Raw genomic sequence first — 15,594 nt, 5'->3', positions numbered from 1 at the left:
TGTCCTTGTAATTTCATATTTGCATGGATTCCTGGTACATACAAAATTAAATTTGATTTTCTCCTGATTTTCTCCTAATCGATCTCAAGTCAATTTAATTCTTAGTCCAGTTACAAGAACCTTGAAGGGTAAAGAAAATTTTTCCTCCTGAACAAACTCAAGCTAGGTCTCAAAAAACAAGAAATAGACCTAAAGAATTCATCATAAGGAATGATCCTGTGTTACACATGCATTTGCTAGTAATCAGCACACAAAGATATGGAATGGGAGGTGTCTAAATACGGAAATGATTTTAATAGGCCTCAATGATTTTTAAAAAAATACTTGTAAGGCATCAAAGATTCAAACTAAAGTGCCACTCCAGATAAGTTCCCCATCCCTCCCAACAACGTCTTATTAATTCCCCAATAATAAAATGCTGTTTACTCTGAAATACAAGATTAAACATTTAATTCACATGTCCAAGGAAACACATGCTACTTTGAGGCTTATTTCTTCTTAGAATCTGATTCTCAAACAGCAAGCAATATATTTACAAAACAAAAACAAAAACATGGAGTCAACAACAGGTTAATTGCTTGCCCTGCACATATTTCTAATTAAGCAAATATTAGTAAAGCAAGCAAAGGGAGATTACTGTACATAAAACTGAGGGAACAAACATCTTGGTTGAAAATATGTGCCAAAGAATCAACAAAATAAATTTGGAATTTGGAATCATGCCACAACCAAACTTAACCAAACCAGTGGTGAAAACATGGCTCTGGGGAAAGAAAGTGGTAATCCTATTTACTATGAGGCCCAGGAACAGGAAATTTGCACTATGGTAGCTTGTAACTATGGAAAGTTATCTGACAAGTTGCCAAGACAGACTGGGTGGAAGATTCCCATACTCATATAAGAAAAGAGAATAATTTAGTGGCTCTAGGTCAAATGACTAAGGGTAACTCACCCAAGGATAAATTGTGGTCTTAACTACCCAAAACAAACCCTTCTGGATGTTTTTCCATCTATTAGATTTTTTTAAATGTCTTAATTTTTGGCATTTTAAAGACTACTAAAACAACAAGCATCTCGAATTTAATTTAGTATTTCTAACTGATATTCTAACCTGGAGCATTTTTTTAAAAAATCAGGGCCTGTGTTTTATTAGTTTTTTTTTAAACCAATGAACTTCAGAAACATTTAAATTGGTTCATTCAAACATGCTTTCTTCAAATTCAAGAGGTTTCAAACAAATTTTTATTCTAATGCAAATGTTCATTCTAATTTTATCTAAGATATCTGAATAGATTCAAAAACAATCAAAAGTACATTAGTGTTCAGGGGGGTACTTAGGTGGCTCAGTTGGCTGAACGTCTGACTTGATTTCAGCTCAGGCCATGATCTCAGGATCGTGAGATTTAGCCCCACATCAAGCCCTGCATCGGGCTCCACACTCAGTGGGGAGTCTGCTCAAGATTCTCTCTCTCTCCCTTTGCCCCTCCCCCACCCCGTGTGTGTTCTTCCTCTAAAATAAATGAATCTTAAAAAAAAAAAAAGTATGCATTCGGTAAATCTGTCATGAAATGAACTGGTTTTAAATGAAGTGACTAATTACCCAGGTTCTGGTTTTTCCCAAAAATATCATGCTGTTTTCTAGTGTAGGGGCTGAGGGTAGACTGCCCTGAGATGGGCCATTTTGGCATGTGGATTATTTTGAAGTGAAGGCTATCAACACCCTGGGGCCTCAAGAGAAAAGTCTGACCCTCCCTTAACTATACAGGAGAATATAAATTGTACAGTCTTTCTAGAATAAGGGTTATTACCAGAGATAAATTTTATCTGAGTAATCCATTTTTATGTCAGGACAAATATTTTTTTCCAAACATTAACTCTTTTTCATCTTCCTGTAAACTGCACTGCTTCCCTTTAAGTCGCAGACCCCTACTCCCTTTCTCCTTAGTCTAGAATGACATAAACCTCATTTTGTCTATCTTTGGAACTTCCATGTTTGTGGGGATTCCCTGTACATACACTATTAAATTTTATTTTCTCCTGTTAATCTGTTTCATGTCAATTTGATTCTTAGTCCAGCTACTAGGACCTTTGAGGGGACAGGAATTCTTGCTCCGTAGTTACTCCACCATTTTATGAAACAATAAAAATATTAAATAAATGATATAATTTATAGCAAATCACAAAATTAGAACCCTAGGTTACGCTCCATTTCTTAGAGTTCTCCAAATAAGATTACTGTCTCCAATTACACTTTGGAAAGTGACTATTACAATACAAGTACTTCTACCATAGTTCACACTGGTACATTTTATTCTAAATTAAATATTCTTCTTATCAGCTTAGGAAGATTTTTTAGAGGAGGCTGAGATGTTAAGAGCCATTTTGACTATGGGAAGAAAGCACTTTGAAGTTTAACAATCAGAAATGGAGAAGGAGGGTATTAAAGAACTGGGGTAAAGGCATGGGAATAACAGAAGTCGATGTACTAGGGAGATCTCTCAAACAGAAGTCTCAAAATTGGGGTAGGTGCACTTATGTATACAACTAACATTAGGGCACAAATATGTGAAATCAAGACCTTCCTGGAAATGCTGGGATAAAAGATTGCTCTGCCAATACCTAGGAGAGTTTTGATAATAATCAATAGCCTGAGAGAGTCTCCTCATAGTATTTTCATGTCAATTTTCTATTATGTCTATTAATTTTCTATTACTAATCTCTATTTTCTATTATTAATCTCTATTACTATTCTCTGCTGGGAAATCAAGCCCTGGGGTGGGCATCAAGACCCCACTGGCATTGCACATTTCACAATATGAAGGCAGCTGCCTAAAACGACTCTCCATTTAAGTCAGCTTGATTTAACCATGGACTCCATAATTGAATCTACTCTAAAGGAAGAGTCTAAAAAAAAGGGGGTAAAAGTCACTCAGCAATGCTTACTATAATTCACTGAATGAATGAATGAACACTGTAAGTTTAGACACAGGGATAACATTTAACTTAGGTAATATATTATTTACATTATTCTCTCAAAAGTCCATACGGAGCCTTTACCCATTTCTTGTAACTTGTCAATAAAACTTCAAGGAAAAAAACAAACAAAAAAACAAAAACCAAACAAACAACAATTGGCCAGGACTAAAATCAAGACTAAGTAGCCAAATTCAAAGTAAAATTAGATTGATAATGTCCATGTAAAATTTAATTCACAAATAATGAAAAAGTCTATTCTCTGAAAACAATTTAGTTGCTTTGTTCTGAACATTTAAAATAATTCAGTTCTCTGTCCAAACTTCTCTACCTAAAGAGGAATCACTTCCAGGGTGCCTGGGTGGCTCAGTTGGTCAAGCATCTGCCTTTGGCTCAGGTCATGATCCCAGGGTCTTGGGATCGAGTCCCACCTGGAGCTCCCTGCTCAGTGGGGAGTCTGTTTCCCTCTCCCCCTACTCGTGTGCTCTCTCTCATAAATAAATAAAATCTTAAAAAAAAAAAAAAAAAGGAATCACTTCCAATAAAGGAAATCATGACCTTTTATATAAAGACAACTATTAGGTCCTCTAAAATTTGGGAGGAAATTTCACTGTACTCAGCTTAATGCATTTAATTTCAATAGTTCTTTTACTTTTACTTACTCATGAGTTAATCAAGAGTCACCCCTAATTAAGACTTATAGTTCCCTGATGGCAGTATGAATTTAACACAGGTCTCAAATAAACCACTCAAGATTTCATGTTCTGATTGTATCTCAAGTATGAATAGTCTAAATTTAATTCTTCATAAACCAAGGAAAAAAACACAATTTAAGTAAATTAATGGTTAGGATAATACCTTTCTACCTGGGTTGCAAGTAGCATTGAGCCATTAAAAGTTTGTTTCCCCAAAGTTTAGCATTACATCTGAGTTAATGCTTCAGACTTTAACATGGTTTATGAGGTACTTTAAAAATATTTTGGGTAACATTAAAAAGTCGAGATTCATTTCCAGTTATTATGAATTAATAGTGATAATTCTTTGGAAATGATATTACAGATTGAGATCTTGTTACATATCTTGCTCAAAAACAATGATAGACTGACTATAAAATTCCTAACTGTTTAATATAAATTTTCTAGGTATTACACAGGCAGAAGGATGAGGTAACACTATATAAATTCTGATATCTTCCCTGTTCCCCTCAAATTCCTGGAATTATCCTCAGCTAGCTTGGGAAATTCTAATTTCATAAACAATTTTATTATCACTGCAACTCAACAATTATTGAGTAGCCTCTGTACAGAGCAGTTTATTAATCTCAAGAAAGGTTACAAAGGCAAAAGTAGTCATGGTTTTAGATTCAAAAGAGCAGAAAGTAGAAAAATGGGAGAACCACAAAATATACATATTTAAGAATAGTGAGTATGCAATTTTTATAATGAATTCATTCTTAAAACTCAGTGCTAAGGATTTGAAAGAAAGAAGATATGTTTATAACAAAGAGCTAAGTGGAATTATACTATAAAGTTTTATGAAAGGGTGTGAATTAGACGTTCTCCTCTCTGGATTGCTCAGAATATCTTAAAAGGCCAACATTTTAATTCTTTTATTTTAATCATCTTTTTATTTTTTTTTTGGTATTCAGTATTGGTGACTAGAAGGAAGCCAGTTCTTTTTGGTCATTTAAACTGCATTAAATAATTCAATCAGTAGGAGAAATAGTTCTGAGGGTACTACTGCATACTTCAGTTTTTGGGGTTTTGTTTTTGTTTTTGTTTTTCCTTTCTTAATACAGTCCTAACTCACTCAAGGCAGTTCGGCTACAAATCAGAAACAGACTGCAATGGGAATGGAGGTCAGAAGTTTTCAACTTCTTTGAAAAAAGTCACGTAATCAATGCACTGATGCTGGTAATACCATTAAAAATACTGAAATGCAATTAAACTCAATCTTTATCACTTAGAAATCATCACTCCAGGTTTCCCAGATCAGTGGTGGTTTATATGTATACAGTAACTCTAAAATAAATTTTCTTAGAGTATTTTTACAATTTACAGCAAGTCAAAATTACTCAACTTCAACCTTAATTATAATAATGTTAGATTCCATTTGATTCTACTAAAAATAAGTTAACAACATGACTCTAAAACATTTTTCCTTCATGGACCACTTACTTATGTCCTATTTTAAAATTTTTATCAAGCATCTCCTCTGTGATCATTACTGTTTAATACAGAGATGAACAGAACACATATAAAGATAGTGGCCACTTAGGTGCTACGGGCCACGAAACACTATTAGAGGAGCCAAGTTTTCCCAATTTCCATTTTCTCAGATGAGGCGAGAATTACTCATACTATGCATGGATCCTGAAGATACTAGATGCTGAAGGAACACTAGTGACCAAGGAAAACTACTGTCTTTAAATTAAATAAATTTCCTAGTTGATAATGAAGTTTATACAGGAAAAATAAAGAAAATAATGTATCATAAAAATATTTTAACTGTCTTAATAGCAATTAGCAAAAACAGGTATTACCTCCCCCAGCCCACTGCACAGAGAAAGCACGGTATCACTGTCATTATATACTGACTGCACCAAAATTAAGAACTTCTGCTCTTCAAAAAATCAGTTAAGAGAATGACAAGCCAGAGAATGGTAGAAAATATTTTCAAACCACCTATCTGACAAAAGACTGGTATCCAAAATGTCTTCTTCCACTTGGGCTGCTATAACAAATTACCATGTACTAAGTGGTTTAAAGAACATTTGTTTCACACAGTGCCAGAGGCTGTCTAAGATTTTGGTTCTTGGTGGAGGCCCTCTTCCTGGTTTGCAGATGGCTACTTTCTTTGATCCTCACATAGCAGGGAGCAGAGAAAGAAATAAGTTCTCCCCTGTTTCTTCTTATGAGGGCACTAATCCTATCCTGAGGGCTCCACCCTCATTACCTAAAACCTCCCAAAGGCCCCACCTCCAAATATCATCACACTGGGGGTTAAGTGTGATTTCAACATATGGATTTTGGGGGGACACAAATATGCAATCCATAACAAAGAACTTTCAATATTCACCAATAAGAAAACAATCCAATAAAAAATGAACAAATATTTGAATAGACACTTCACCAAAGAAGTTAAATGGATGACAGATCAGCAAGTAAAAAAAAATGTTCCACATATGAGTAACTAGGGAAAAAATAAAATTAAAATCACAATGAAGTACCAACCACACACCTATTAGAACATCTGAAATTTTAAAAGTCTGACCGTAACAAATGGTGGTAAGGGCACAGAGCAACGTGTACATTGCTGGTGGGAACATACATGGTAAAACTGCTTAGGATGACAATTTGGCATTTTCTTAAAAAGTTACACCTTTTAAGTTGCATTTATCATATGATCCATCTATCCAAACCTAGATGTTTACCCAAGAGAAATGAAAACATATATTTACACAAAAACTTATACACAAATGTTCACAGCAGCATTGCTTATAATAGTCGAAAAATGGAAACAGTGCAAATGTCCATCAATAGGTAAATGTAAATAAAATGTAGTATATCTACATGGTATACCTATCTAAAAGGAATAAACCACTGACCAACACCACATGAAGGAATCAAAAATCAAAACAATTATATGGACTGAAAGAAGTGACACCAAAAAAAAAAAAAGAACGTATTATATGATTCTATTATATAAAATTCAAGAACATGTAAGTTAATATAGAGACTGAAAGTAAATCCAGTGGTTGGGTCCCTGGGGATGTAGAAAGGGAGCAGGGAAATGAGGAGAGGGGAAGATTACAAAGGGGCATCAAGAAACTTCTGAAGATGATGGATATATGCATTTTCTTGATTGTGGCGATGTTTTCCCAGTGTGTATATATGTTCATGTATATATCTGTGTATTGTGTTTGTGTATCAAACTCACACTTTAAATATATGCCATCTGTTATATACCAATTTTTAGTAAAGATATCGATCCTTTATACTTCAAATGTTGCATCTATATTTCCTTTGAATATATTATTTCAATATTAAGTTTCTAAATCATCATTTCATCCAAGCTTTATTGATCACAAAACTTCCCCCACCCCCCACAGACCAGAACAAGGCCCTAATAAGTCTTTGACATCCTGTCTCAATAATTGCCACTACCTATTAATTGGAGGCAATATGCAAGATGTAAACTTTTTTTGCCACTCGAGGGCAAAACCATGCTAGAAATACTCAGTATTCATTTACTTGAAAATAATCCACTCAGTTGCATAGTTTTCTCTAATTTGGATGAAAAATATTAATTCTTCTGTCATCTTTCTCCCTCCTTTCTCCCTGACCCCAAAGCCTATAACTACTGGTAGTATCTGGATAGATGTTAAAATATTCAGATCCGGGAGAAAACCAGACCGCTGATGATAATTAACAAAAGCAGCTTATCTAAAAAAATATTATTGGAAAATGGCAGTGATGTGTCCGAAAGATGAGTTTTGAAAGGAAATAATGCAAATGTATAAAACTATACAGTAGTAGTCAGTGGACAGGTTCAAGAATGAAATATGGCATGATTGGTAACAATTAAGATACCTGGAGGACATATCTCCAACTCTAGAACTTGCTAATGAGTAGGACCCTCATGTTTCTAAAGCCACATAGTTCGATAAGATTTGAGCCCAATCATAACAGCACTTCATTTTTTATCTTATTTTATAATATGTCAATGGAAATATAAGATTCATCTTACTAAACGTTCTGTACCACAAATTTGGATATCAAGAAGCAATGTATATACTACTCACACTGGAATTAAAAGAAAAAAGTTTCATTATCTACTTATTAAATGTTTAAATGGTCATAATTTTGTCCAATAAATAAGCACAGACAAGAATGAGAGCTTGCAGGAAAAAATGGCCTATTAGATTGCAAAATTATAATTTTATACACACACACATAATTTTTTACCTATCAGATTACCAATAATCAAGTGGAATACATATACTGTTAGTAAGGATGTGGAGAAATAGGCACTTTTAAGCATGACTCATAGGAGTGCAAAATAGTACAATATTCATAGAGGACAATTTGACAGGATCTATCAAAAGTATAAACACATTTACTATTTGATATAGCAAGAGCAAATCTAAAAATTTATACTGAAGATTATACTTGCATAGAAGCAATATACATATATATATAAATATTCACTGCAGCATTATTGGTTTATTAAAATATTTTGACATTATAAACTATGTAATATATGCACATTAGAATTTTCTGTAGACATATGAATGAGAAAGCTCTGCAATAAAAAAAGATCTCCAGTATATCTTAGGAGGAACGGCAAAAAAATATTTAACAGTACATACAGTTACATTTTATACAAGAAAAAATAAAATGGGTGTGTAATGTTTCCTTCCTATGCTTAAATAAACCATATTAAGACAAACAAGAAATTTATTAAAGTGATTTTCTGTAGGAGGTGCTGAGCATAGGGTAAATAGGAATGGAAATGGAAGGAGACTTTAGAAAATACCCATTTTTTATATTGTTTTGTATGTATTATCTACTCAAAAAAATATGCAGAAACACTCTTCCTTTACAACACTCTGCCATTAGCATTTACAAAAATTTACTAAAGAATGTGATAAACCATAATGAATTATTTGGGGGAAAATCTTAATTTTCCCAGATAGTAAATTCTGCTGAAGTATTGCCATAATCAATATGACTGATAACAATATTCCAGTCCAGTAATTCAGGTCTTCAACTGCTCTCTATTTTCTTATGCTAAAAGGTCATGGAACACTACATCAAAAACTAATGATGTAATGTATGGTGATTAACATAATAAAATAAAATTTAAAAAAAAAAGGTCACTGACAGAGGGGAGTAAAAGCACTGTAGAAAAATTAGAAACTACAGAAAAATATAAAATAAAACAATATTCACAGAGAAGTCTAATATATAAACATTGTTAATCTTTTAGAATATTGCTATACAGTCTCTTGGTTCCCTTTGTTTTTTTTTTCATACTTGGTACCTGACACTGATATTAGATATAGGGACATTAAATATACTGAAGCATAGTTGTGTATCTGGGACAGGGATATTCTAGAATAAACAATGGAAACATGATCACATACTGAAAAGAATATAAAGAGGGGTTTGACTCTTTTTTTCACTTCTGCATTCAAAAATTTTTTGTAAGGTAACTACAATGTGCCAAGCAAAGTGTTGTGCACTGAGACTACAGTTCTAAGCAAGGGAGACATGATCCTTGCCTTCATAGCATTTAAGGTCTACAGCAGAGGTTCACAGAAATGGGGTATCAGGATCCCTTTATACTTTAAAATTTTGAGAACCCAAAGTACTTTCATTTACATGGGGAGTAGCTACCTTAGCTATCTATATTTATCATATTAAACATTAAAACTAAGAGACTTTTAAAATATTTAATTCATATAAACAGGATAATATGATACAAAAATCATCTTTTACATGAAAAAATAACCATGTTTTCCAAAATAAGGATTAGCGAGAAGAGTGGCATTTTATTATTTTTTTACATTTTTGCAAATCCTTTTATTTTTTTATTTATTTATTTTTTAAAGATTTTATTTATTTATTTTACAGAGAGAGAGACAGCGAGAACAGGAACACAAGCAGGGGGAGTGGGAGTGGGAGAGGGAGAAGCAGGCTTCCCGCCGAGCAGGGAGCCCGATGTGGGACTCAATCCCAGGACCCTGGAATCATGACCTGAGCCGAAGGCAGATGCTTAACGACTGAACCACCCAGGTGCCCTGCAAATCCTTTTAATATCCGAGTCAAAAGAAGCAAGCTTGATTATTCCAAACATTGGTACTTTTCGTTATTTAATATAAAAAAAATATTTACTAATTTCCCCACCAATGTCAATCCCATGATTGTAGATACAGGTTTTATAGAAATTATAATTTTTACGTGGAACCTCAAGTTTTTTTCATTGGCAACAAACACTGTCAGTTATTTGCCTTGAGTGACAGGTTCAGTTCATTGATTTGTGAGAAAATGTCTGCAAATTATTCAAGCCTGAATGGCACAGTTTGTTAGTCATTCTTTTAAGTAAAAATGGTGTTCCACAAAAAAGGCACCTAATTTCAGCTTGGAATTCAAGCACACAAGCACTTTATGCATATATCCCATCTAATCACACAGAATATTAATACACACATACACATATTTACATATACAAACCAAGTGTTTGAAATCTTGAAAACTTATCTGTGTATTCCAACACCTGAAATACTGTTCATAAAACATTTTCCAGGTTGCTAAAAACTTTTTAAGTTACCAAAAATCCACTGACATATGGTTACTTCTGCGTATGTGATTACCAAGGAGGAAAAAAATCTCATGATATTTCAAGAGATTAGAAAGCTTTTAATAATATGTCAGCATTGTGCAAATAACTTCAAGAGCCACACTCCCTACAGTATTACTGCTTGACTGAAATTCCTGCTATGATCCTCAGTAAAGTCAAGTAACGGTATCTACTTCATGGAATCTACTAGCCCTGACTTTCCAAGAATAAATGCTATTTTAGACTGAACCAGAGTATTCTAAAAGATCTACATTTACATCCAGATTTTTTCCATATCAGACATCAAACTCTATTTGTTATGTATATTTTTCCTGAAAATGATTGTTGATTTGGGAAATATTTTTTCACATCAAAGTATACAACTCTCCCAATACAAGGCTAAAATACAGCATTATTCATAAAATGGAAATTGTTGCTCAAAATTATAATACAAAGAAATTTTATATCAGTGTTCAGTATTTTGTACTGGATTTGAAGCTGAATGAGATAAAGAAACCCACTAAACAAGCAACATTGGCCAGTCTGAAAAATACTGGTCTATAAGAGTGGGAAAGCAATTTCTAGAACAATATATATTCTATGATCACATTTGTGTTAAAAAAATATTTGCAGATGTAAATATGGATGATATACACATGAACGTAAATTCATGGAAAAAAGTGTGGGAGAATATTTAAATTCATAACAGTGGTGATTGCTGGAGAAGGAAATTATGTATTTGGTGATGGAGCAATGAAAAAGGGCTTTCACAGTTGACTATAAATTTCTGTAGTTTCTGATTTTTTTGTTGTTGTTCCAAAAATATACTTACGGATTACCAATATAATGTTAATCAACATAACAAAAAGGTAAAATATACTTTAATGTCATTAAGTTAATATTTGTTTCCTAAATGAAGATTCAACTTTCGTAGGATTATTACCTAATACATGACAAGCTGGTGGTATTTCTTAATTAACCTTTGCCTTCAGGCAAGACATTCCTTTTTATTTCCCTCACACTTATATGCATGCCTCCATGCATCTTCTCTGCAGTATGGTAATAGCTCCCATTCAAGCAAACTGCCTCCTCACAGTACCAGGCCTCATTCTCCTAATTTGCATTGAGAAGAAAACTTCTCAGGGATGAGTGTTGGCACCATTACCACAAAAAGCAATAATCATACAAGGTGGACAAATGTGGGTAGTGAGGAAGTGCTTCCTTCTGTGGCTTCCCAAGGGTAGAACACTGATGGGTAGAACAAGTGGGACTCTGTTCCTTAAAGCCATGTAGGCATTTGGGAGCATGGCCTTGTGACCTAGTTATCTAGGAAGGCTGAGGGCTAATGACTTCAAGCAGGAATTACCACTTCACTTTAAAGGTGACAAGTTACCTAGTGAAGTGGAACATTACAAAGGCATTTAGTATTACAACATGCTATCACTGCACAAACCTAATCAGATAGTAATGACACACTTACATATTTCTTCGTAACCGAGACACAGTTCTGTGTATTTTACATTTTGAGATCACAACATTAATTAAAACACAAACAGCCACATAATTAACACATGACATTATAATGCGTGAATCATAAATTATCTCACTGATGGATAATGATTTTAGCCTATTCTTTTTTTTTTTTTTTGAGGGAGATTGCGTGCGCAAGTGCGCCCATGCACGCCGTTGGGGGCGCAGGGGAGGGAGAGAGAGAATTTTAAGCAGGCTCCAAGCCCAGGGCAGAGCCTGAAGCAGGGTTTGATCTCACGATCCTGAGATCATGACCCTAAGATCATAACCTGAGCCTAAATCAAGAGTCAGGCACTTAAATGACTGAGCCACCTAGGCACCCCTAGCCTAACTTATTCTTAAAAGCTTTATAGAATTAGGAATTATTTCATCTCCAACTCAAGTTCTGACTCTCTTAAGCAAAATGACAGCAAAAAGCTAACCCTCAGCAATATTTTATAAAACCAGTTTTATAGCTAGAAGAGAAAAACAATCACATTTTTCACCTGCTTAATTTCAAGATGAGGAAAAAGTCACAATGTTACTAAATGGTCTCTGATTTCCAAGTCCAATGTTTGTTACTCATTGCAGGTGCTCTCCCATCAATTTTCTTTCTAAACTTTTCATTACTTTTCCATATGTCTCTTATTTCTACCCAGGTTTATGCTTTTGAGTATGCAATTTACTATAAATCAAATTACTCTAATCAACAACTGAGTAATTGCATCACATGCGTCATAACTCCTACCTCCAAAAGCCAGGAAGCCTTCCCTAACTCTAAGGATTCTAAAAATTGTAGTTTCTAGCACTGTCAACTCAAATCATCCAAGAAAAATCTTCCTTTTGTGTTTATTTGGTAGCTAAATACATATATAGCAATCATATTTTTTAAACTAAAACCAAGGACAGATGATGATCAAAACCAAATAATTTTTCCCCGATTCATAAGCTTTTATAAGTATTTAATTTGAAGATATTAAATAGTAAGTTATATAGTCAGTTGGTTTTACAGACAGGAATGAAATTATACACAGTTAGGGTCGTCCTAGAAAATTACCAACAACATTCTAAGAGAATGCCCAAAACTAAACCTAGAAATCCTCTGATTAATTACTAGCTTTGTGGAGGGAGGAAGACAGCTTTCTTTCTGCAGCAGTTAACAACAGCTCTAGCTAAATATTTTGTTGACATTCCACACTACTTGTCAAGTTCATTTATTTGCCAAGAGAGATGTGAGGCTACACTCTTTCTGTGAAAACAAGGGGTCTGAAAAGATGGCATGTCTGACCCCTCAGACACCAGCTTCTGTTAAGACAACAGAGCAGGTGACCCCTGGCAATGACTGCAAAAGCCAGGGAACGAATGTTCCTCCCCGCCCCATTCTCAGGCAGGAGACTATCTGGTCAACTAAGATACAGAAGCTAACAACATCTTAACACATATATTCCCTTGGAGTTTTCCCACCAAAGTAAATTAATTGGTGGGCAAATAATTTGCCTTATTTGAGCTGAAGATACGAAACATATCTTTGGAGGAAAATACTATAGAATATTCCCACAGGTAAAAACAAACAAACAAAAAAACCCAATATACGGTCAGAGCCCCAAAAGGTTACATGGATATGAGAGGGAAAAAAAACGAAACTACTAACGCTAAGAGTAAAAGTATTCAAATATTCTGATGGTTTCAACTTTCCCTAAGAGAGCATATTAATCTAGGTATAGAACATGAGATAGAAGCATTTAATCGATACCTTCACATGAATTATTACAAACTAATTCCAAAAGAAAATTTAAAAGTTATCATAAATGTAATATGGGGACCAATATTCGTACCCAGAATTTTAAACTGGAATATAAACCTTTTGCTGCTAAATAAAGAATGCTAAAATTTAGACCTTGAGTATACTGAAAAGAAACACACCCTACCAAAGGCATTCAATTTTTCTTTTATTTTATATAAAAATGCATATTTTACAATGAGTCTATATGTCAGTAAAACTATATTAACAGTAAGTCTTTGGCCATAAGCTTTTAGTAAAAATCTCTACTCTTAATACAGTGTTACTTTGTTCCATCCACACTGGCTATCACATCTTTTCTTACCAATCTGTCGACAAAGTTTGATCCTTTAAGTGTTTCAGAGAAATGATTATGTGTTATTATGCAACATTTAATGTATAATGACTAGATAATACTCAAATAAAATACACTGCTTACTATTTTTTATTTCATTTTATTTTAAGTATAACCATGAACACATACCTGATACAGATCTTTTTGAGGCAAGGGTGGGGATCGTTCTTCATACATGGGAGGTGGTTTATGTGTGGGTGGAAGGTCGATCCTGCATTAAAAATGTTAATAAATGTGATTGCAACATTTAGCAAGAAAAAAAAGAAAGAAAAGAAAGAAAAAGGGGGAAAACAAGGTTCTCTTAAGTTTTGAGACCCTCACACTAATATTTATATTAGTGTACACACTTAATTCAGTTCTTATATTTCCATTAACCTATCACAGATGGGGAAAAAAAAAAACCTGGTTTTAAACTTCTAATGTTTAAAACCAATCTAATTGATTCATTTAAAGAAGTAACTCAAATGGAAGCATTTTTCTGAAAATTATTAAGTAACCTAGTACATAACCAATTTACTTCAGTATTGCACATTTTTCCATCTGACTATGCCTACCATCATTTTAAAGATAGTCAAACGTGTGCAATGGAAGGCAACATGTCATAAAAGTAATTTAAAAAACTGTATCTTAAAATGATAATGAAAAAAAATTATACTGCTTTTTGGAAATACTTCCAAACTAATTTTCAAAACCCATGGTTACTCTTAGAATATCCATCATGCAAATTAAGATTTTTCAATCTAAAGACCATTATAAATCTTGTCACATGAAATAAAGAGGCCATTACAACCTCAGGGAATACATTTATTTTTGCCAAAATAACCTAATAAACTTTTAAAAAACTTATATTTTCATGTATTTAAGTATTGTTGTTATAATAAAAATAAAATTAAGTATATCTGGTGGCTCTGAATTTTAGAGAACAATTTTTTTATATATTCTCATACTTTTGAAGTTCAAAGATAACTAATTTTCAATACATGTGATGACTAAATCAAACAAAAATGTTACCTATATTAAAAAATAAAAAGAATGAAATCTATAAAGGCCAAAGTAAGTACAAATTCTCTGTGGCCTAATAACTTTTCAATGTGGGCATGAAATAATAATTTTAAATGAACAGAATTCAAATAACAAATAAAATGGTTACATGGATGTAATTATTTAGCCTACTAGTAAATTATGTTTTTGAAATTACAGAAAAGCCTGAGATAACTTGGAAGCTAAAATGAAGTTAACCGCATGCTACTCCTGAAATAGTAAAGAACTATACAGATTATTGCTACATATAAATATTTTAACTATAAATATTAAAGAATCAGTGTTACAGGTGTTGCATTGAAAAGCTACTTCACAGTTCTTATTTAAAGGTAATTATTTCCTTTCATCTAATGAAAATCACAGCAAATTTATAGCTCCAAGGTGCCATCAGTCATTTGGGTGAGAAAACTGAGGCCCATGGAGGTGATGTGACTTGTTCAGGATCACACCACTACTTTGATCATGATAGAGCTGAGACTAACACTCAGTTGTCTTTAATCTAAGAAGATCTATGCTATACCTGTGCCAGATTAGAGAGTCAGAGACATATACAAGGCATTTATGAAGACAGAAGAAATACATTCTTTGATAG

The 15,594-nt window shown here is 33.5% G+C and overlaps 1 protein-coding gene across 1 annotated transcript in view; it reads right to left on the bottom strand.

The window, feature by feature from the left end:
• NECTIN3 (nectin cell adhesion molecule 3) overlaps positions 1–15,594 on the bottom strand; it is a 126,056-nt gene that overhangs the window by 32,710 nt on the left and 77,752 nt on the right. Inside the window, exon 7 of the mRNA XM_032406510.1 lies at positions 14,091–14,172. Coding sequence (XP_032262401.1) covers positions 14,091–14,172 — 82 coding nt within the window. The remainder of the gene's footprint in view (positions 1–14,090; positions 14,173–15,594) is intronic.

This window comes from Phoca vitulina, unplaced genomic scaffold, assembly GCF_004348235.1.
Source record: "Phoca vitulina isolate PV1807 unplaced genomic scaffold, GSC_HSeal_1.0 scaffold8, whole genome shotgun sequence".
In the NCBI taxonomy this organism is placed as follows: Eukaryota; Metazoa; Chordata; class Mammalia; order Carnivora; family Phocidae; genus Phoca; species Phoca vitulina.
The sequence above is the reverse complement of the archived record's forward strand: the minus strand, read 5'-3'. Positions and strand labels throughout refer to the sequence as shown.